Here is a 22,466-nt window from a genome sequence, read left to right as displayed (position 1 = left end):
AATTTCAGCTGAAGCTAAACAGCCCTCCTGGGGATGCCCCGTTTCACAAATCACCACTTTCCAGTTCTTCTGGGATGGTTGATGCTCTACAGAACTTTGTCCCAGTTTGACTGTCTCCCTTTCCTGGCTATTGGCCACAATTTCTCTTCCCATAAGTGGGGTGGCAAAAACCCAAGGCAGACTGTAGCACCATGCATGTACTTTTCATCCCCTCCAAACAACTCAAAATACACTGCTGAGCTTTCTCCTATCCTCATTAAATCTTAATTGATGATTATTTCCCTTGTGGGAACAGGAAAGGGAGAGCTGAGAGGTCCTGCTCCATGCTCAGTTTTGCTCCTGTTCTCTTGTTTTCCTGCTGTGGTCCCTGACCTCTGCCTGCTTGAGAAACTCTCTTGTGGAGTGGTGAGAAGCAAGGATGCAAAGAGGAGCATGGGCAGGGTTGATGGAAAAATGAAGTGACTAGATTGGGAAAGAAGAGTGGGAAAAGGAGTATAAAAATCAAAATTATGGCCTGAGATCCTGAGAAAAGCAGGGAGAGGGTGGTGCTGAGTACAGCCTGGGGTGTAAGGAAGAAAGGGAGAAGAAGAAGATGCTATCATGGAGCTTTGTTGCTGTACTTGGGAAAGATAAAACCATCAATAATTTCCCACTTTCCTGACTTTGATAAGTGCCTGCTGATTTGCATATCTGGCACCAGAACCTCAATACAGTGGATTTAGTGGGAGGCCAAGATGACTTCAATATCTATAGGTAAAAAAAATGAATGCAGGATCTGCTCTTTAATATTCATTCCAAAACTGAGAAGAAAACAAATGCAGGCTATTCACACAGGAGCCATAAACCAGAACACTTCAGGTATTTCCTAGCTCTGTGAATTTTACAGCTTAATTGTGCAGGATCTGGAATCTCCCCTGCTTCACTATTGACACTTTTATCTGAGGGTTCCACTTTGTTGGTCTAATTTTGGGCTGCTCTTAGCTGGCTCAGCTCCAGCCACACCAATGAAGTAATATCTTGCTTTACAGCTGCAATTAACTTTGCCCTGATATTGTTGTTGTTGTTATTATTATTAACCCTGGGTTTATTTTCTCTCTTTTCACTGTTTTTAGGGATCATCCGCCTGCGGGATGGGTTTCATGAGCGTTACCCAGTGGAGGATTACCTGGATCTCTTTGATTTAGCAGCTCATCAGATTCAGGGAGTGCTGCAGAGTGAAGGGGTCAGAGAACGTGGCAAGACGAACAACATCATCATTGGTAGGGCAGCTACAGCCTCTGAAATGGGGCTCTTGTAGCTTCAGGTGGGCAGATTCTGTAGCTGAGGCAGGAGGAGGATGTTTTCCCAGGTTTGACTGGTTCATGGCACAGAGCTCCTGAGATTGGTTTTCTCTGGTGTGCAGGGATGGTGCAGAAGTTCTTTCTCAGGAGGGTGGTTAGTTGCTTGGTGAAAAAGTTGTGATTAGCTTTAGAAAAGACCTGAGCAAGCCATAAATGTCTGATGGACAGCAGCATTTAATTTAATTAAATCTTTTTCTAAAAAAGAGAGACCCTGGCGTGGGTTGCCCAGGGAAGCTGTGGCTGCCCCATCCCTGGAAGTGTAGAATTCCAGGTCGGATGGGGTTTGGAGCAACCTGGGCTGTGGGAGGTGTCCCTGACCATGGCAGGGGGGTGGTACTGGGTCATCTCTAAGGTCCCTTCCAACTCAAACCATTCTATGATTCTACAAAAAAAAAAAAAAAAAAAAAAAGGGAGGATGACTTTACTGACTCCTTCAAACTTCTTTTTTGCAAGTTTGCAAATTCAAGAGGCATTTCCCTGCTGAAAAAGAAACTTTTCAAGTAGACCTGAAGTCATTTTTCCACAGAAAATAGAGAAAAAGATTTTTTGCTGCGTGCTCTCAGAGGGAATAACCTCAGAATAACTTTTTTTTAATGTCTCATTCTAACCAAAAAAATTCAACCTCTTGTTGGCTGGATGAAATGTGTAGATGTTTGAGGCTGTTTAAACCAGAAGCTTGGTTATAGTCACATTTGTTCAATACTTCTCCAGCCTCCCTTTAAGACCATCATTTGCTTCATTAAATACTCAACATTGAGCAAAATTTGCAAGATGTGGTCTTGAGAAATGTTGCCATCAAGGACGTCTGGAGGTTTTCCTCCTCCTTACAATTATATCTTCTGTCCTTTCATGGGTGAAGTGCTTCTGCTAATTAAGTTCCCTAATCTAATTGGCAATGTTCATCTTCAATTCCTTACCTCCTGTTACAGCTTTTTTGTAGAGTTCACTTTGAGTTTTTTTCCTGTAGTCTCGTTTTTTGTTTCATCAAGGTTCTGTTTGCTTTTCCTAATAAGTTTACAGGAAAAGTCCTGGATTATTCTACTCATTAAACCAGTCTTTTATGACCTGGGTAAAAAAACCAACCAACACAACAAAACAAAGCTAGCTGGGCTGAAATGATTCTGTATAAATATCAGGTCTGCTATGAACACTCCATTTGTTTATTTGAGATGACTAGAAGGAAAAATGAAATTAAAACTATAAACATTTCAGTAGTTCATCATGTTACATTATTTTGAACAGTTAAGCTTCTCTGGATCTTATTCTTAGTGGGGAATAATTGCATTTTCCCAAGAAACCAAACATCTGCTTAGAGATGAACCAAAGAAGACAACTTTGTTCTAGCCTGAGGCTTCCTGAGCAGGTCTTGTTTATTTGTGGAGAAATTCAGAGGAATGTCTTAGGAAAACACAGTATGATCTTAATCCATTAATGACTGAATAAAGAGGTTATGCACTTAACTTTTTGCCAATTTAGTAATTTGCATGTTCTTTAAGTCCATAAAAATAATTTGTTGGGTTTTTCTTTCTCTCTCTTCTTGGTTGCACTGCAGTAATTTGACATAATCACTGTAGCAGTGATTAATTTATCTGATGTTTATTATGGCTCATTCTCTTTACAGATATTTAATCTCTGTTCTAAACTGGAAAAGAACACTGTCATATTGTCAGGAGTATTTTTGGCTGCTTCAGGAAATTAAAACAATAAAAGTCAGGAGAGACCAGAATTATGTTTGCAATTTTTCCCCCTCTAAGCTTAATTCTTTGGCAGTCACCTTGTTTTGGTCAGGTTTGCCTTCTTGAAACCCTGGACCAGCTGCATTAGAGCAGCACCTTGAGCCCCTCTTAAAGGTTCTGTAGGATTTGGCCACGTGCCTGTGGTCCTCCCTTATTCCTGAGCTTCCCACAGATTTTGGGAAGTGGGAGCTGATCCAGGTGAAGCAGGAATGGGCTGCCCAGGGAAGGAGTCGATTCTCCATCCCTGGAGATATTTCAAAAGAGACTGGATGTGGCACTGAGTGCCATGGGCTGGGAACTGCAGCAGGAGTGGATCAAGGGTTGGACTCGATGATCTCTGAGGTCCCTTCCAACCCAGCCCATTCTATGATTCTATGATTCTATAATGTCTGGGGAGGGTTCTGCTGTGGTTTCAAGAGGTTCTGCCTGTTTCAGTGTAAAGGCACTGGGTGGGTTTCACAGTTCTGATAGCACATATGTGAACATAGAGGGAAAAATCAATGCTCTGGTGGACACCCAGCTTTTCTCAGTGGATCACATCTCTTTCTGAAAAGAGGCAAATTGAACATGAGAGAAGATTAATGTGTTTCCTATCAACTCCCAGACTTTACTAATGAATCACATTATGTAAAACTGAAGTCTGAAGCCACTAACTTTTTCATGCCATGTTTTGGCCATATTTACTTCTTTAGAAGACTTTCCCAGGAGATTTAAAAAAAAAAAAGAGATCATGTGCAAGTCAATAAATCTCCAACATTGTTATTTTTTCATCTCATGCCTTTTGGTTAAAAAAGACATCATTAAGAAGAATTGGCTCTCACTAGACTGTCAAAGAGTGGAAGTTTCCACAAATCTTCTGTATATGTTTTATTAAACAGCAGTGTGCCACAGAAATGGCACTTAAAAAGGACAGGGAAGATAAAACAATTCAAAACATCATATCAGATCATTTATTTAGCAGCTGAAGCATCCCATAACCTGTGCTGAGACTTCACTGATTGTGTTTCTCCCTGTAGCATTACTTTCAGATCAAGCTTCTTCAGAAATTAAGGATATCAGAATGAAGCATTTAACCAAATGCTTGATTTATTCCACAGACTTCTTCTTTTGTTTAATATTGAGTAATTCCTTATATTTGACTTAATCTGCATGAATAATTGTAGTTACATAGAAAAGCTCTGCCAAGAGCTAATTCTCAAAAAGGGATATTTCAAACCACAGCAACACAATTCTGCTGCTTAGAGCATTTAAAAAGAAAAACAAAACATCTTCCATGTGCTCACTGACTCTCTTTCTGCTCTTAACACTTTTGAGCTGCTGGAGTGATGCTTTTCACATTTTTTTTTCCTTTAGTTAGTGTCAAGTGGTACAATTTGTTAGCAAGTGACTTCTCTGAGGTGAGGAGCATTAAAACCAACCCTTGGAGCTTTTCCAGAGAGCAAGCAGCTCCTGCCTCCAGGCTGCAGGGTCAGCCAAACCCCTGAGCAGTCCCTTCCAGCCCAGATCAAATATATTTACATGTGTTTCACATATATTTACATGTGTTAACCACTAATGGGAAGCACTGTGGTTAGTGGACAGGAATATTTTGGGTGGAAATCCATAAAACCTGCTTTAATCACCACAATGGTCTCAAGGCACGGGGCAGTGGCTCTGGGCAGCATCGACCCATGGGCATGGAGCAAGGGGAGAAGGGGGGGAATGGTTTTAAAATGGAAAAGGGGAGATTAAGATTGGATATTAGGAAGAAATTCTTCCCTGTGAGGGTGCTGAGCCCCTGGCCCAGGTTTCCCAGAGAAGCTGTGGCTGCCCTATCCCTGGCAGTGTCTCAGCCCAGGTTGGATGGGGCTTGGAGCACCCTGGGCTGTGGGAGATGTCCCTGCCCATGGCAGGGGGGTGGGAATGGATGAGCTTTAAGGTCCCTTCCAACCCAAACCAGTCTGGGATTCTATGAACCAGATCAACTTGGAAGAACCAAAGTATATTGAAATTAACAGAGTCAATTTTAAACAATCTCCATTGGTTCAAAATTCAGCCCATTTCTACTCCAGTAGTGAGAATGAGCTGGGTTACTAGCAGAGATTTTTTATTTTATTTTATTAATTTCCAGGGGAGGCCAGTGCATCGACAATGTGGGACAATAATGCTTGGATTTTCTTCTATGACAACAGCAGTGAAGGAGAACCTCCCTTCTTAATCCAGGATTTTCTCCATGCCTTCCAACCAAATGCCAAACTCATCATCATGCTGAGAGACCCCGTTGAAAGGTAAGCAAGGATCACACGGGTGAAGCATGCAAGAAAAAACTATCTTTCTATAATCATTTCATTCACTCTGCTCTCTTGGATGAAAACAAATGTTCATGTGGCACTGGACAGAGTTACTTGGCTCATGATGAGAGCTGACAGGGGGGTTTGTTCTGTGTCTTTTGGCATATGAGGTTGTGATGAGGTTTTAAGCAGCACGTGAGCATCCCTGCCACTGGGAATGCCATGCAAATCAGTGCTCATTTAGTTGGTGTCTCCTATGGAGAGTATTGGGTGTCTCTGCCTCAACTTCCATAGGTTGCTGTGATTTTTTTCTTCTAAAAATATATATTTATAATTGAATTAAAAGCATCCAGCAATAAACACATCCCTTTCTTCCCTTCTAAACCAACAGAGTCTTCATTGTTTCAGATGGGAATTCAAATCCAGGTCTTGCAAAACACTGACATAAATAATGAGTGCAGAGGGGCTATTCCTGTGCTTAAGTGCTGTGCTGGACTAGGGCCTAAGCTTTCTAAATTAAATGATAGGTTTTTAAGTACCTGTGGAAATCGAGGGAAGTTAAAAAAAGAAATAGAGTAAGTACAACGCAAAAGGTTACTGCAGCAATAAAATGAGACCTAAATAAATTGATTTTTCTTTTTTTTTAGGTCATTTCTTAGACACCTGTTGTTTTGGTTTGGGTTTTGGTTGAAAGAGGCTGAACAAAATAGCTGGAATTTTGAGAAGTGGGTGCTATGGAGGTGTAATTGTGCTGCAGAAACACTGGGGGAAGTGACTCCTTCTCAAGTGTTACAAAATTGTCTCAAATCCTGAGGTATTGTTGGGGTTCTCCTCAGAGATTCGAAGCCTAAATGTGAAAGAAAGTTCAAATATTATGTTCAGCCACTCTAATATTTATGCCATGTCACAGCATTTCCCTTGTCTCTTTGAACCATGTGCATCTTGGAGAAGTTTCATTGAGGTTTCAAGGATTAATGCTGAAGTAGATATTTTACTTGCCTGTAGATTTTGGGTTGTTTCAAACAACCCGAAGAGGTTTGAAGTTTTGAATTTAAATAATCATTTTAAGCAATTGTAAAATGTGTCCTCAAAGTAGAGATGGGGGTGGTTGGGGAAGGCAGCACTACAGACTGTAGCACAACCATTCACCTGGCTGCAGTATTTCAGCTTAAAAAACCAAAAAATGGAATGCTTTGAATTAAAAGGTTTTGGTGGAAATTCAATGTCAGATTGGAGGCTGAGCTTTTTGAAAAACCCCGAGGAAATCTGGACTCTTTCCTACTCTTGATGGTAGCCAGGGTGGAGATCATGTAAAAATCATTTTCTGACCCATCCCATCCCTCTGTAGTTTTTGAAATCAGGTTGAAGCTTTTGAGATGAGGACTCTTTCCATCCATGGAAGTGGGGAGCACCCAATATGGTGGGGCACCAGTGTCAGCTGAGGGCAGTTCTACTCTTCAAACACAAAGTTAAAGTGATATACATGCCTTTGGGAGAAAATATTGTCTTGAATCTTTACCTAGGATCAGGTTCCCAATGGATGTTGACCTTGAAAGCAAGGTGGATGTTTAGCAACTCCATGGAGTGGATGTTAACCTATTAAAAGAACAGTTCCTACATAGAGAGGCTGGAGGAGCTGGGACTTTTCAGCCTGGGGAAGAAGAGGTTGAGGGGAGACCTTATTGCCCTCTACAAGTACCTGAAAGGAGGCTGTAGTGAGGTTGGGGTTTGCCCCTTTTCCCAGTGACTACTGATAGGATCAGAGGAAATGGGTTCAGGCTGCACCAGGGGAGGTTCAGACTGGATATTAGGAAGCATTTCTTCACCTAAAGAATAGTGAAGCATTGGAGCACGTTGTTCAGGGAGCTGGGGGAGTTGCCATCACTAGAGATTTAAAAGAAATGAGTAGATGTGGTGCTCTGGGAGATGATTTAGTGGTTAAGGTAGTAGGAGGTGATTTAGTGGTTAAGGGTGGTGGAAGACTGAGGTTTGGTCTCGATGATCTTAAAGGCCTTTCCCAACCACGATGATTCAGTGTCTCTAAAAGTGGGTATTGTTTCCCAATACATTTTTCCTTCTCCTTTCCCTTGATGCAAGCAATGGAAATAAATCTTCTTTCCTTTCTTCCACCATTCCCCCCACCCACCCCTTGCTTGCAGGCTGTACTCTGATTATCTGTACTTTGCGAGCGCCAATAAATCCGTGGAAGATTTTCATGAAAAAGTGGCAGAGTCCCTGCAGCTGTTTGAAAACTGTGTGCTGGATTCTTCCCTACGAGCCTGTGTCTACAACAACACCCTGAACAATGCCATGCCTGTAGGTATTTCCAAGAACACTTGATTCCTTCCTTCCTTCCTTCCTTTGTGCTCCCTTGGCTCCAGGTTTTTTCAGATCCCAGGTAAATAAGCAGCGAGAAAGAAAGCTTTTGCCCTTTTAATTTGTAAAGCAGGTGGTATAAATATATATTTATCAGCATGTAAAAGCTGATGTACTGGCTCAGCTGCCTCCTGGGTCTGTTCCCTGGTGAATGCCAGCAGCAAGAACACAGCCTCTCTATTGTGCAAGTGTGTGGACAGCACATTTAGGGAAGATTAAAGTTAAACATGTAAGATTTGTGCAGATCTCTCCAAAAAGTAGCTCTTGGCCAAGACCTTTCTGGCATGAAATTGCCTCCAAATCAGAATAAATTCTGTATTCTTTCACAAGAAAAGGTTGCCAATAACTAGATAAAACCTTTGCTTTTTTTTGTGCATGTGTTTGGTTTTGTTTTGCTTTGTTTTAAAATTGTGCACGTCAGGAAATGATAAAGGGAAACACAGAAAGTGTTGGCAGGGCAATGGGTAAGTTATTACAGGCTCAGTATTCCAAAATTCACATTTTTTTTAGTGTTGAGCTGCCTTCAAAATTTGCTTAAGGAGGGAGAATAATATGGGAGACAGACTTGAAGTATCACATCTGGCCAGTTCGCCTTTCAATCCTATTTTATTTGCCTCAGACTCTGAAGGACTTAGAGGGAATAATTCCTTCTTTTGTCTCCAGGGTGAAGTTATTGCCTCTTACACTTGATAAAATAACCATAAAACTCTATTGCACAGGCTTGTAGGGCAAACAAGACAATTCTCTTGCTTATCTTGGCAGGAGCAGCTGGTCTTAGATGATGGCCTGCAGCACCTCTGCAGCCCCAAGCTGCTGCTGGGCAGTATCCCAGGGCTCTCCAAGCCATCTGCTTCCACAAATGCTTTTCTTCCAGTGTGGGGAGACAACCAGGAAAAGTTTTTCCTCTTCTCTTCATCCTCAGGGTGTACAACCAACACCCCACAGATGAGGCTGCACCTCAAATCCTGTGATCAGTCTTGGGCCCCCTCACTAGAAGATGGATATTGGGGGACTGGCCTCAAGCTGTGGCAGAGGAGGTTTAGATTGGATTTTAGGAGCAATTTCTTCCCCAAAAAGGGTTGTCAAGCCCTGGCCCAGGCTGCCCAGGGCAGTGGTGGAGTCCCCATCCCTGGAGGGATCTCAAAGCTGTGGAGATGCTGAGGGACATGGGGCGGTGGTGGCCTTGGCACTGCTGGGTTAGTGGTTGGACTGGATGTTCTTCAAGTCTTTTATAACCCAAACAATTCTGTGATTTGATGAGTCCTTTGTTGTCTGAGGCAGCTCCCTGAAGAAGAGACTTCTGGAAATGAGCAGAAGTTGCCTCTTTCCAAAGAGCCACAGGCAGGTGTTCCCAACAAAACACAGATGCTCAGTGTCCTCCTCCCTGGGCTTTTATAGCTCCTTCTTCAGCCAAGTTGCTGCAGTCTGGTGTGTGTGTGGTTTGCTATGTACTGCAAAAAATAAGGGTTATTTTCCACAGTGAGGTCATTCTGTTAATTGTGTGACTGCACCACGCTGAGCAATAATTCAAAATACAGCTCCTTTTACTGGGGTTTAGGTATCCGTGTAGGTCACACAAGTCAGTGTCAATAAAGAGATTATTTATCTGACTTCTGTGATAATGGGATTGGAAGACTTTAAATCTCTTTTATGAAAGATGCTTATGACTTGGGTTTCATGTTTCTCTCTTCTGACCCTGAAGGCATTCAGAAAAATATTTATAAGCACAGTTGGAGGCTGGACTTTTAAGCACACCAGATTCCCCTTTTTATGTTTCAACTTGTTATGTAAAATTGAGGAGGGAAGAAAAACAGAGATTAGGTCAGGACAGGCTGAAAAACTGGTTCTTCACATCATTGGTCTTAACAGAGTCTGGTACTCTCATTGCATGGCCCAAAAATGGACCATGGGCACTGGTTTGTAGGTACTGCTGCTGCAGTTTGGATCTGCTTTTAATGATTGCAGTCAGAGGATAAAGCAAATACCCCTAATTCCTGACACTGAACACGGCAGTATGATTTGGTCCAGCTGATAACCAAGGGGAAATAAACAGCTTTAGTCCCTGGAGGAGGCAGCAGGACTGAGCATCTGCCCTTCCACTTCTGTTCATCCAGGGGCTGAAAGGTGTCCATGTGTCCATGAAGGTTGGATCATCCCAAACATGGAGCAGCAGGAAGGGGAGATGGCCAAGCATCCTTCTGCACAGGGTAGAGTCCATGCAGGAGTCAACCAGACTGTGGCTTAAGCAGTAAATTCACAGCCAAACTCTTAGGAAAATGCCATCTCTGACCAGCAGAATGGCTGTTTGCAAAGTTTTCCTTAGGCTGCACTAAAAATCAGGAAGATGAAAAAATGTTCAGCTACTGCCTTTCCATGATTCCTCTCAAATTTGGTATTTTTGTCCAGGAGACAGAAACGAGTCTTAGTTTGTTAATCCTGGACAGTTGTAAACTGAATGAGTGTTTATTTTTTGGGTGTTTTTTTCTTGTGTGTGTTCTTACAGGTTAGGTTGCAGGTCGGGCTCTATGTTGTGTATCTTTTGGACTGGCTGACAGTTTTTGACAAAGATCAAATCCTTGTTCTTCGCCTGGAGGATCACGCATCAAGTGTGAAATACACCATGCACATGGTGTTCCAGTTCCTGGAGCTGGGTAGGTGCCCTCTGCCTGTTTTGAAACACTTGCAGAAAAGCACAATTATTCTTCTTCTAAGTCCCAGAAACTTGGGAATTTTTCTTTAAAGATGCATTAAACCTTGTTGTCTGGAGTCAAGCAAAATTAAAATTCCCACATTCTGATAGATTGGTGTTAGAAGGTCTTAATAAGAGTATATATATATATATATATATATATATATATAAAAAGATCAAACCATTGAGATTGTAGGGATGTGTTTTATCATACAGAAGCCAGTCCTGCTTCTGCAGGCATTCAAGACTTGTTTGCAATGGGTTTACCTAGGTGCAAGAGCTACACCACACAGTTTAAACAACTTGAAGTGTATCTTGCTGCCAGGTTGGCCAACCCAGAATTTCAGCTTAAGCATGAAGAAATGTTGGGTTTCCATTTGGGGAGGAGGAGGAAACTGTAGTTTTGCTGTGTTGGTTAATGTGAATGCATCTGTTGTTCATCCTCAGAGAAAGGGTGGCAGACAAAATGCTGCCCAGTGTTTGATTTGAGAGCAGCAAGAGGATGAAAACGTGGCTGGAAAATAGTCTGGCTGGTCCAAACCCTGCTCTAGAGGATGAGAAAGTTTGCATGGAGCAGATTGAATGGATGAAGAGCTTGGCATCTTCTTCCTGACCATGGGTTATGCTGGAAAAGCCTGGGGGTTTTTGCCTTCCTGCTAAGGGCTGTCAAGGGCTGGAGGAGGAGCATCACTGTACCTGTGAACCACTTCAATCCCAACTCCAAAAACACACAAAAAAGGCTTCCATGAGGGAGGGTTGTGGGGTTTCTACCAGGAATGAAAGAACTCACACCATAAAATGAAATAAGAGTATAAAGTAATTGCAGCTCCAAACCAGACAGGATGTTGTACTCAATCTCAGAGTTGTTTTCTGAAAACAATTTTTTTTTTTTCCCCTCCAGAAATGGTTGATGTTTCTTGTTGTAGAGATGATTAATGAATGTGAAAGCAAAACATATCAAAACACGTCCTTTCCATATTTACTACCAGTGATTTATTTTACTAATCCAAGCATGGATTCAATATTCTGAAACATCATTCCTGCTAACACAAATTCCATTTTTCTTCCCTTGGCAAACCTTCCACGTTACTCATTTGTCTTCTTTAGCAGGGGCATTTCTGATGAAAGGATTTTAAGATAATATTCTATTTTTCCACAGGGCCACTAAGTGAGAAACAGGAAGCTCTCATTACCAAGAGTCCTGCCTCAAACACGAGACGACCTGAAGACAGAAGTCTGGGACCTATGCTACCAACCACAAAGGCAATTTTAAAAGATTTCTATAGGCCTTTTAATACAAAACTGGCACAAGTTCTTTTTGATGATGCTTTTTTATGGAAAAGGACATAATATGTAAATTTAACGCCAGAAATACAATGCTAAAAAAAAAAAAAAAAAACCAAAAAGGAGTTTTTATTTTTTTAAATTCTATTTTTGTGAGTGACTATTTACATTTTTTTTCCCATTCCAAAGAGAAGATTGATGAGCTGAGACTCTCACCTTCAGTCAGCACACTTCACAACACTTACACCCCATTTTCCCTCTGAGAATGGAAAGCATCTTACTTACCAGTTTATTGCAACTTCTTTTATCCTGACAAAAGACTAAGGGTGGAAGAGCATTAGTACACAGATGGTATCTTGCACTCCACGGGGATGCTGAAGTTTAACCTTCTGTAAGATGCTGCAACACAGAATTAACATCAGTTTCCTACAGTTATGCTTGTAATCTCATTTTCAATATATGTTATCCATTCATTTTTTCAAACTATCAATGTCATTTAGTCATTAAAATTTTTAATTGAATTCAAGCTAAAATTTTGTTTCTTTTTTTTGTTTTGTTTTGTTTTTTTTTGTCAGCATAGTCACAAACGATCTTCACTCTCAGGTTTTTGTTTCCTTATTTCTGAACAAAGAAACAAAGATTTCTGAAACAAAGATAAAGGATAAGTGCATTTTCATAAATTTCCAGCTCTAACTTGTAACTTGAAGAGGAATGGACTTCCCTAGCCACAGTTCTTGCAAAAGAAAATTTTATGTTCCAGGTAAGGAGGGGGTGACTGAAATCTAAACAACTGCCCACAGTTGGTGTCCAGTTTAATGAACCCATTGACCTCCATGTTTTGTTCATGTAGATACAAATAGGTCTCATTTACTCAGATCACTCACACGTTTTCCCACTGAAAATGTTTGCTGTACAGTCTGCTGCTGGCCATGGAGAGCTTTTGCAGTGCTCTCTGTTGCCCCTGTGCTCAGCCCTGGTGAGGCCACAGCTTGAGTCCTGTGTCCAGTTCTGGGCCCCCCAGCTCAGGAAGGAGATTGAGGTGCTGGAGCAGGTCCAAAGGAGGCAACTGGGCTGGTGAAGGGACTCGAGCACAGATCCTATGAGGAGAGGCTGAGGGAGCTGGGGGTGTTGAGGCTGGAGAAGAGGAGGCTCAGGGGAGACCTCATCACTCTCTACAACTCCCTGAAAGGAGGTTGGAGCCAGGGGGGGGTTGGTCTCTTTTCCCAGGCAGCTCTCAGCAAGACAAGAGGGCAGGGTCTCAAGTTGTGCCAGGGGAGGTTTAGGTTGGAGATGAGAAAGAATTTCTTTCTGGAGAGGGTGATCAGGCATTGGAATGGGCTGCCCAGGGAAGTAGTGGATTCTCCGTGTCTGGAGATATTTCAAAAGAGCCTGGATGTGGCACTCAGTGCCATGGGCTGGGAACTGCAGCAGGAGTGGATCAAGGGTTGGACTTGATGATCTCTGAGGTCCCTTCCAACCCAGCCAGTTCTATGATTCTATGCTCCACAATTACTCTGCATTGCAAAGGAATTTGCAGTTGACAGTCATGGTGCAATGTGGTTATTGGATGCATAAAAGGGCAGGATGCACAATATCTTGCCTCTTTTTATAAAGGGTATGTTAACTAATGAATTAGTTACACATTATACACTTTTCTTTTCAGGAAAGGTGTCTTTTAGTTTAAAAAGTTGAGATGTGCAGACTTGAGGAAGAAAGAAAAACATTTTGAAAGTGAAGGAGGAACTTAGGACTGTCTGAATGAAAGCTTTTATTTTATTTGAATGAAGTGGCCAGATTTTTATCTACATGTGTATCAATATTTGATTTGAAACCTGCCTGGCTAGGGGCACTGGCACCTATGGTCTTCACTCTTCCTGCAGGTGGAACTGGCCAGTGGAGTGTATCTAGGCTAGGGACTTTTTAAAGAGATTTTCTGTTGATAATTTCCTTTCAAGACCTAAACTGCTTGTTTCTCCTCTGAATCCCTGCTGAGTGGATCAAATGAAACTGGTGTCTAGGTAGCAAAAGCCCAAAGAATCCTCTCTAATTGACTACATGTGCCCTTTTGAGCTTTGTGTTCAACCCCCAGTAGAGATTCAGAAATAGATTTCCAAATACTAAAGGTGATTTATTCACCATCCTCCTCTGGGGGGACATGTTCTTCCCTCTTGTATTTCTAAAGAAGGGGTTAATGCTGAAAACTTACAGCCCTGAACATTTCACACATGCTAATGTGACTGATGCCATGAGATTTTTGTAAGAGAGACCATTCCTAGGTCCTTTGACACCTGGTAATGTGCTGTGTAAAAGTTTGGAAAGCTTAAAAGAAGTCATTTAGGGAAGCAGTTCCAGACAACCAGAGCAGAATAGGTCTGGCTCAGAAATGCTTACAGAGCAAAAATGGTTTGAGAACTGAGAAGGAACTATTTTACTGGTACCAAAAAAAAAAAAAAAGTGTCACAGCAGCATGAACTGAGTTGACAATTTATTTGCAGTAAAGATTTCTGCCAGCTGTGCTCTGAGTTACAGTCAGCTCTGTGTGGTCAGCAGAACCCCATAGAGTCTTTTGCTAACCTGATCAGATATTTGTATTGAGTTGTCAGCTACAACCATGACCTAATGATATTATTTTACCAGACCTAAAAGCTAATGAATGTATCTGTCACTATCTTTTAGCATGAGCATTAATTCTATGGACACACCACACGTGTTGGTTTGGGGCACACTGAGGGATGGTGCTGAATTTCAGCCAGCAGACCCCTGTGGTTGGAGAGATTCTCTCTGCCCTGTACCCTAAAGCCAAATAATCCTTCCTAAATTTTCTAATTTAGACTGGATCATATTTAGCACCCTGCTAGGTCGTTGTCTTGCCTAATTCTGACTCAGAGGAAGAAGAAAATTTGAAGGTTCCCTGGATGAAGATGTGTCCAAGTGTGGGTAAGCTCAACAGAGGTGGTGCCCTCTGGTGGTGCCCTGAGTTTCACTGTGTGGCACAATAACACATGGGGAAGGGGTGACAGCTATTGATGAGCTGTTAGAAGCCTGAGGTCCTTCTGAAAGTGGAATTTCCAATGAGGAAGCTTTTATGTCTTCATCTCTTTTGTGAGCTCCAAAATACCATCTCTTGATTTCAGGCATTGCAACCTTTGGGTTTTGGCACGGCTAGATATCAAAAAGTAGCAAATTAACTGGCACATCATGGAGGGAAGGATGTTGCTTTTTAGTCCAACCTGTAAAAATAGTATTGATCTGGTGACTCAGAGTAAAATGAAAAAAACCACCTGATTTTGAGCAGTGTGTCCATGCTGGGCACCAGACCCATGGAGCAGAGAGTGGTACCCCTGCCATTCTCTGCCTTCACTCCCATCTCACAGCAAATCCTTGTGTAGGATAAAGCTCACCCCAAGTTCTCCCAGTTCCCTTTCTGTTGGTGATTCTAAGGACGAAAGAATTCACTATTATTATTCACCCTAGCCCCGAGCTGACTTGCATCCCCAGCCTGGTAATTTGTTAAGAAATTAGACTTGCTACCAAAACAATATTATCATCCTATTTGCCAAAGCGTAGCAGTGGCTCTTTGCAAAGAGCTCAGCAAATCTCTGTCTCATTCTGTTTTCCTCTTATCTCTGCTGAACAAAAGTCATCAAGCAAAGATGCAGCTCCCCAGAGCACGAAGGCACTGAGGGAAAGGTCGGGTCCAAATGTTCTTGCTACTACTGCAGAGGAATGTGAAATGTGGGGGTTTTTTGCAAGACCTTGTGTGGTCGGGCCAAGCCTCTTGGAAGGAGGAGAGTAAAACAAAAAGTCTCCTGCTAAGGAAAACAGGCCCTGGTTTACACCCTCTGTGTTATCTGTTGGGTCTGGGCACAGGCGTGTGTGTGCTCCAAGGTCAGAAGCTGCAGATAAAGGGTGAAGCTGCCACACTTCACGATAGATCTTTTTCCTCACCAAGACAAACGTCCTTTTATTAAAGGAAAAGCTCAACGGTGTCATAAAAAGTTGCTCCTGGGAGATGAACTTTCTGCAGGGCATGTTGGAGGCTGTGTTTGAAGAGCAGCTGGAGTTTGGAAGGGGAAGGTTTGTGTTCCACTCCCATCTTGTGGTCATCATGTGCAGTGCTCTGTGCTGTGCCCAGCCAGGGATTGCTCTGGCATCAGGGAATCAGAATTATTTGGGTTGGAAAATACCTTTCAAAGCATCAAGTCCAACCCTTAACCCAGCAGTGCCAAGGCTACCACTGCCCCATGTCCCTCAGCATCTCCACAGCTTTGAGATCCCTCCAGGGATGGGGATTTCACCACTGCCCTGGGCAGCCTGTGCTCGAGCCTGGTGACCTTTTTGGGGAAGAAATTGTTCCTAATATCCAAACTAAACCTCCTCTGGGCCACTATTAATGATATATCTTGGAGAAACAGTGGGGTTGTATCAGCTGAGCCCACCTCAGACATGACTTCAGCCTCAGGGTGAGAAAAGGTGGATATGGGATCCACAGAAAAGTGGGTTCCTCAGGGTTCTACTCTGCTTGTACAAACTGCATTAAACAGGGGTGGAAAAATTACTGAGAGGGATGAGCTAAAAGAAGAACAGGACTGGATTCAAGGGTGCAGCACTGCAAATACAGCTAAGAAGGGAAAACGAGTTGGCATCAGGAGATTTCTCAGGCATCCTTCGTCCCTGCATGCAGGCTCTAGGTGGGAGGCCCCATCCGAGGGCAGGCCTCTGGTCCAGAGGATGTGTAAGAGATGGCAAAAATAGAATTTTCCTTTAATTTTGGGCTTGTGAGAAGGTGATTTTAGGGGCAGGGTGTGATGCTGCTGCTGTGGGGCAGGAGCAGAGAGGGGGGTGCAGCACAGTGCTCCCCAAAACCTGTCTGCATGCAGAGTTTGCACATTTCCCTCCAGCTGTGAGGGATCCACCAGGGAATAATTTTTTCAGGGGTGCAGGAGCAGCAAGAAATGAGGTGTGATTAGGCCAGCAGGATACCACAAGAGGGCAGAGCAATATCTGGAAATTCAGCTGCAGCTGGGGAGGCTGCTGTGCAATGGGCAGCCCCTTGCTCTGCTGCCTTTGGGTTTCTTTGGGTTTTTTTTTTTTCTCCAGGTAAAAAGAGACAGAAGAAGAGGAGATGGCCTCAAGATTCCAGGGGAGGTTTGATATGGATATGAAGGATAATTTCTGCATCTGGCCAGTGATGGAGTCGCCATCTCTGGAGAGATTTCAAAGCTGTGGTGCTGAGGAACATGGTTTAGGGGTGACCTTGGTTTAGAGTTGGCCTGGAGGATCTTAAAGGTCTTTTCCAAGCAATACCATAGCATAATTCAGTAATTCACACATAGCTCAACAAAGAACCCTGGGAGACTTAGACAAAAAGGTGGGAACATGCCCAGAATACTATTACCCTTCTCTCCTGTGGGCTGGAGTCACCCCACACCTTCCTATTCACCTGTGCTGCTGAATAAAAAATTCCCTCTCAGTCCTCAGTGCCTCTCATATGGATTTTGGAGGTACCAAATGAAAATCCTGCTTGCTTATTGCAAGGATCAAGCACAAACCTGACTTCTCTGCATTTCTTCTTTCAGTGCATTATTTAGTTGTCCTGCAGCACAAGATTTTAGGAAAAGAACACAGGGACACTTCATGGCCACTGAAAAATCCTTCTGTGGGGTTTGCACAGGCAGCAGGCAGGGCAGTGTTTATGGACTCATGAAAAAATATTTACTAAGCTATGTGCTGCCTCACTATGATATTACCAAACAGAGTGGTGCCCAAAATACCTTTTACTATCAAAACATGAGCAAAAAGTTCCTCAATTTGAAAAAAAACCAATCCCATATATTTCATTAATACCTTCCAAACAGGTGCCTATGAACCAGTCCTTGTCTGTGCTGTGCCATAAGGCCCAGGGTGAATCCTGAAACACATTTTCTCAACCCAAAGCTGGATGTGCTTGATGCCTGATTCAGGACTGAGAAGGTGCCTTTCTGCAGTTGATTTACTAAATATTTCAATGCAGCAGATGGTGCTGCAGAGCAATCCTGGCCTCAGTGTGGCTTCTGCAACATTACAATTTGTACATTTACATTAAGCTGATTTCAAATAGGTTTTGTCTTTCCTCTTCTCTTCTCTTCTCTTCTCTTCTCTTCTCTTCTCTTCTCTTCTCTTCTCTTCTCTTCTCTTCCCTTCTCTTCTCTTCCCTTCTCTTCTCTTCTCTTCTCTCTCCTCTCCTCTCCTCTCCTCTCCTCTCCTCTCCTCTCCTCTCCTCTCCTCTCCTCTCCTCTCCTCTCCTCTCCTCTCCTCTCCTCTCCTCTCCTCTCCTCTCCTCTCCTCCTTTTTTTCCTTCTCCTTCTCCTTCTCCTTCTCCTTCTCCTTCTCCTTCTCCTTCTCCTTCTCCTTCTCCTTCTCCTTCTCCTTCTCCTTCTCCTTCTCCTTCTCCTTCTCCTTCTCCTTCTCCTTCTCCTTCTCCTTTCCTTTTCCCTTTCCCTTTCCCTTTCCCTTTCCCTTTCCCTTTCCCTTTCCCTTTCCCTTTCCCTTTCCCTTTCCCTTTCCCTTTCCCTTTCCCTTTCCCTTTCCCTTTTCCCCTTTCCCTTTTCCCTTTTCCCTTTTCCCTTTTCCCTTTTCCCTTTTCCCTTTTCCCTTTTCCCCTTTCCCTTTTCCCTTTCCCTTTCCCTTTTCCCTTTCCCTTCTCCTTCTCTTTTTTCCTTTCTCCTTTTTCCTTTCTCCTTTTTCCTTTCTCCTTTTTCCCTTTCCCCTGTGTCCCAGAGGTGAATATTACTCACTGAACACCCTGGTAAGTAAATGGTTCTGGGTAATTAAAGGCTGGGGGGGTTAAGGCAGCACAGCAGGAGCTAAGGGAGGTATTGGGAACAGAACAATTCAGCAATCAACCCCCTGACTTCCTGAAGCCAGAAGGTTCAAAGCACTTGGAAGAGCACAAGTGTCCTAACAGGAGGATGATAAAACCACAGGAAGCAGAAGCTGGGGGTGTCCAGCACCACAGGAAGCAGGATTTGTGGAAGTAAACTGCTGGAACAGCCAGGAAATAGGGAATTTTAACGTTGGGAAGTACAGGAACTGAGGTGCTGGAGAGGCTGGGACAGAGAGAGATGAAAGGCTCCAAGCACAGCCCTAGCAAGGGGGTGGGGGAGGAATTTGATTTAATTTAGAGAAACTCTGGCCTGTGCTGGGTGAATTGGTCCTCCAGCTGTAAAAGGAGCAAAATTAGCAAAAAGTGTTCAGTGTTCATTGTTGTTTTGGCAGCTATCAAAAGAAATGTTAGACTTTAAAACCTGAAACACCTTCAGCTGTGGTGTTGCTGGAACAGGCAGAGTTATCTGGGCAGGGGGTCACCTTGGGTAAGGTTTAAAGGATCCTTCTGGACCAAGCATCCCTCTAGATGGGCTACCTTGCCCTACACAGCATGGGACTTGATGCTCCAGTTGGTCCCTGTTAGTAAAAGTTTGCTGTTCCAGGGCTCTTTCAAATTGCCCTGAGGAAGCTGTTATATAGGGAAGAGAAGTTTATTAATAGTCACAATAATGTAATATTAAAAGAAGCTTTGATCTCTTTACACTTATCATCCCCCTCCCTCATGAAAACTATCATGCTTTTCCTTTATATGAAAAAGAAAGCAAAAATTACTATTTGTATGAAGTATTTTCCAGTCCAGTTATACTTAAAATAATCTTCCCAAACTACAGAATTTATTTCTTTAAGGATGAACAAGATATCCTGAAGCCCTGAGAAGGGTCAGATCCCTCCTCACCTCCTTCCTGCAGCCTATCTATGTCTTATCTCGGTGTGTGAGATATGTTATACATCCAGAACAGATATCAGAGCACTTCCAGTAGTCAAAAAAGTATTTTATAACAATATCACTACCCAAATATAAAGTGTCTTAGCAGAGGAAATCATCAGCCATGAGTATCTGAGACCAAAGGCTTTTTAAGATTCAATATTTCCTTTTTAAATGGTGGGTAAAAAAAATCATTGAACTGAATTCTGTTTGTGTGGGAACTCTTGTAAAATCCCATTGCAAACTTCTGGATAACAGACCATAATATTCAAACAGAGGTAACATCCCCTCCATGGAACAGCAATATGAGCAGCATGATTCTAACGGCAAGTTCATTATTGCAGCTCCTCCTCTTTATTAAACCTCATCATGCAGCCTGGAATATTGAGCTATCTTTTCAGCCACTAAAGTCCCTTTCCCCTCCTTAAAGTATTAAAAATATCTGTTTGAGAGAAAGAGCATCCAAATGTTTTCCAACTCTTTCATTTTGTCAGCTTGCTGGTTAAAAGGATTTGCAGCCAACACTTCTTGCAGTCACACTTGAAGTTCATTTTCCATCAGTTCCTCTCTGCTTATTCTTGGCATTTCAACCACTAAATTTAAACTGCATTTCTCAGTCTGTTTGTAAGAAATTCTTTTTTTTTTTTATTATTTGGCTTCAGCCTGTCAGACTAACCAGCTACCAGAACGAGCTGCTGCAGAAACTGTTGTACAGAAACCAGCCCATTCCTGGATGGAACTGTCTTTAGAGCAGGGAAACCTTCAGGCCAAGGGATAATTTCCTGTATAATTCTCACCATCTGGAGAAATTTGTCACACTTTCTGTCTTTAGAAGCATCATAGCCAGGCTTGAATTTTCCATTTATGAGGAAGCACCTTTTTCCAGGTCAATATTGCCTTGCTGAGCTTTGTTCTTCTTTCCATTCAACTCTGAATTCAACTCGGGTTGAGACCCACTTTGCTTCTATCTTCTGAATACTCTTTGCTACCATTTCCAAAGAGAATTTTCATCATTAGAATCCTGCCTCTCATCCTCAACGTACTTGTAATTAGTGGCATTTTTTATTTTTCATATATTTATATATTTATATTTTTTTTATATTTTTATATTTTTATTTTATTTAATCTATATTTTATTTATTTTTTTTATTGCACATCCTTTCTGCAGGCTTCTTCTAAGGGAGACAAAGAGAGCACTTCCACCCCAACTCTGCACATTCTGCATTTTGATGTATTTATCTTTTCCATTTTTACCTCTTATAATCTTATAGTAAGTTTTACATCCTGTACCTTTTCAGCTGGGAGTCAAGTTCTGTGTGTGTTTGTTGGTTGTTCTTGTTGATCAGAGATTTGCACTTTGCTTTTCAAGGAGAATTTCTGGTACTGGATCCCCATGCTGAGTGATTGAGAGGAAATTCAGTTTAATCTGTTGCTTGTGGAAGAAAACCCAACTAAAACTGGAACAACATGAAATACATGTGAATGGTTTTGCTGTTTCTCAGTGGACTTCACACAGGTCCAAATTAAAAAAATTATTTGAGAGTGGACTTGGGACTTCTGCTACCAGATTAATTCTACCCACTCATCAAAATACTGAGTTTTATTGATATTATCAAGCACCAGGTTTATGTCTCTAACTAAACCTCAGCTCCTAGTGGTCTTTCCTATCATGCACACACCCTTTGTGGGGGAAAATCCAGGATGGCATCTTAATTGTTACAAAAGGTGTGTTTCAGCCATCATTAGCAGGTAACTCATCCTGTAAAGATGCTCTGAGGGATGCTGGTTTTCCTGAGCACTCCTGAATAAGGTTGGGGATCTCTTGGACCACAGTGTAGCTGCAAAAACCCAGCAAACCTCCCTAAAAACCCCCAACCATTTGGTTACATAAGGAATCCTCGACTTTCAGTTAATTCAGTTTTAATTAAAAGTATTCTATATTGCATGTGAACTGCTGCTAAGCCCTTGTATTGAGTCCAATCCCATGAAATATGAGATTAATTAAAGAAAAACACTTGGGCTTTTCCTGGAGCTCGTGTTTCCCTCTTATCCACAGGTTTCTATTTCATATTCCTGTTTTGCCTGCAAGTTTGGGGGTGGGAAAGGAACTCCTTTTTTAAACAAAGTTGAGACTCTTACCCATTAAATAAGTTTAGCTGCTGGACCTCTAAAGAAAATACTCATTGCCATGACTTGTAATATAATCTGTCCTCAGTGTGTGTAGTGTTGTTCTTCATGGGCTGGGGTCTTCCAGTGGTTCTGTGGGGTTCTGATGGGTCCTGTACCCTCAGCCCTTTTCCAGGATTGAGGCAAACTTTGGGAGCCAGGCAGTCAGGTTAAATCCATAGGTTGGCTGCTGGTAGGTTGGTCACTAAGGGTAGAGTTCCTCAAAAGTCAAGAGTTTGCATTAATTTATTTTCACATGAGATTCTGCTTATATTCTAACCTTAAAAAAATTGCTATTTTATGCTTTTACTGTGGCAAACACTATATAAATAAAAAAGCATTTTTTCCTCCCAGCACCTGAGACTCTTAGGAAATACCAAATCTGAGCTAAAGGAGGAGGAATTGCCAACACAAGAACACAGAGCACTCCTTGAACTGATTAACACCACATGTTCTCATTTACCATATTTATTATGGTTTCTATTAAAAAGCCAGCTCTTGCCCAGTTACATAATGCCATTGTTTTGTGGATGGCAGGACTGGAGCTGTCTCTATAAAATCTGATATTCTTTTAGCTCATTATTCCAAGAACTTTTTCACTTTCCTTCTGCTAAGTTTAAGGAAGCAGAACAAGGATGATCCACATAATTTAGAAGGAAATAGTTACAGATTTGGTAAGATAGGAGTTAAGTACTAGTTGTAGAGGTGAAGTGAGATGTACCATCACAGTTTCAGGTGTCATCATGGTGCTCTGGTTACCATTAGTATAGAAAGTGGAACATATTCAAAGTTTGGCTTAAAAATTAAAGAAAA

The 22,466-nt window shown here is 42.2% G+C and overlaps 1 protein-coding gene across 1 annotated transcript in view; it reads left to right on the top strand.

The window, feature by feature from the left end:
- Positions 1-12,206, top strand: part of CHST15 (carbohydrate sulfotransferase 15) — a 44,129-nt gene extending 31,923 nt beyond the window's left edge. Inside the window, exons 4-8 of the mRNA XM_030453650.1 lie at positions 1,113-1,259; positions 5,187-5,343; positions 7,506-7,662; positions 10,226-10,373; positions 11,571-12,206. Of these exons, the coding sequence (XP_030309510.1) occupies positions 1,113-1,259; positions 5,187-5,343; positions 7,506-7,662; positions 10,226-10,373; positions 11,571-11,761 (800 nt within the window). The 3' untranslated portion in view covers positions 11,762-12,206. The remainder of the gene's footprint in view (positions 1-1,112; positions 1,260-5,186; positions 5,344-7,505; positions 7,663-10,225; positions 10,374-11,570) is intronic.
- Positions 12,207-22,466: the final 10,260 nt, after the last annotated feature.

This window comes from Calypte anna, chromosome 6, assembly GCF_003957555.1.
Source record: "Calypte anna isolate BGI_N300 chromosome 6, bCalAnn1_v1.p, whole genome shotgun sequence".
NCBI lineage: Eukaryota > Metazoa > Chordata > Aves > Apodiformes > Trochilidae > Calypte > Calypte anna.
Note: the sequence above shows the minus strand (reverse complement) of the source record. Positions and strands in the feature narration are given on the sequence as shown.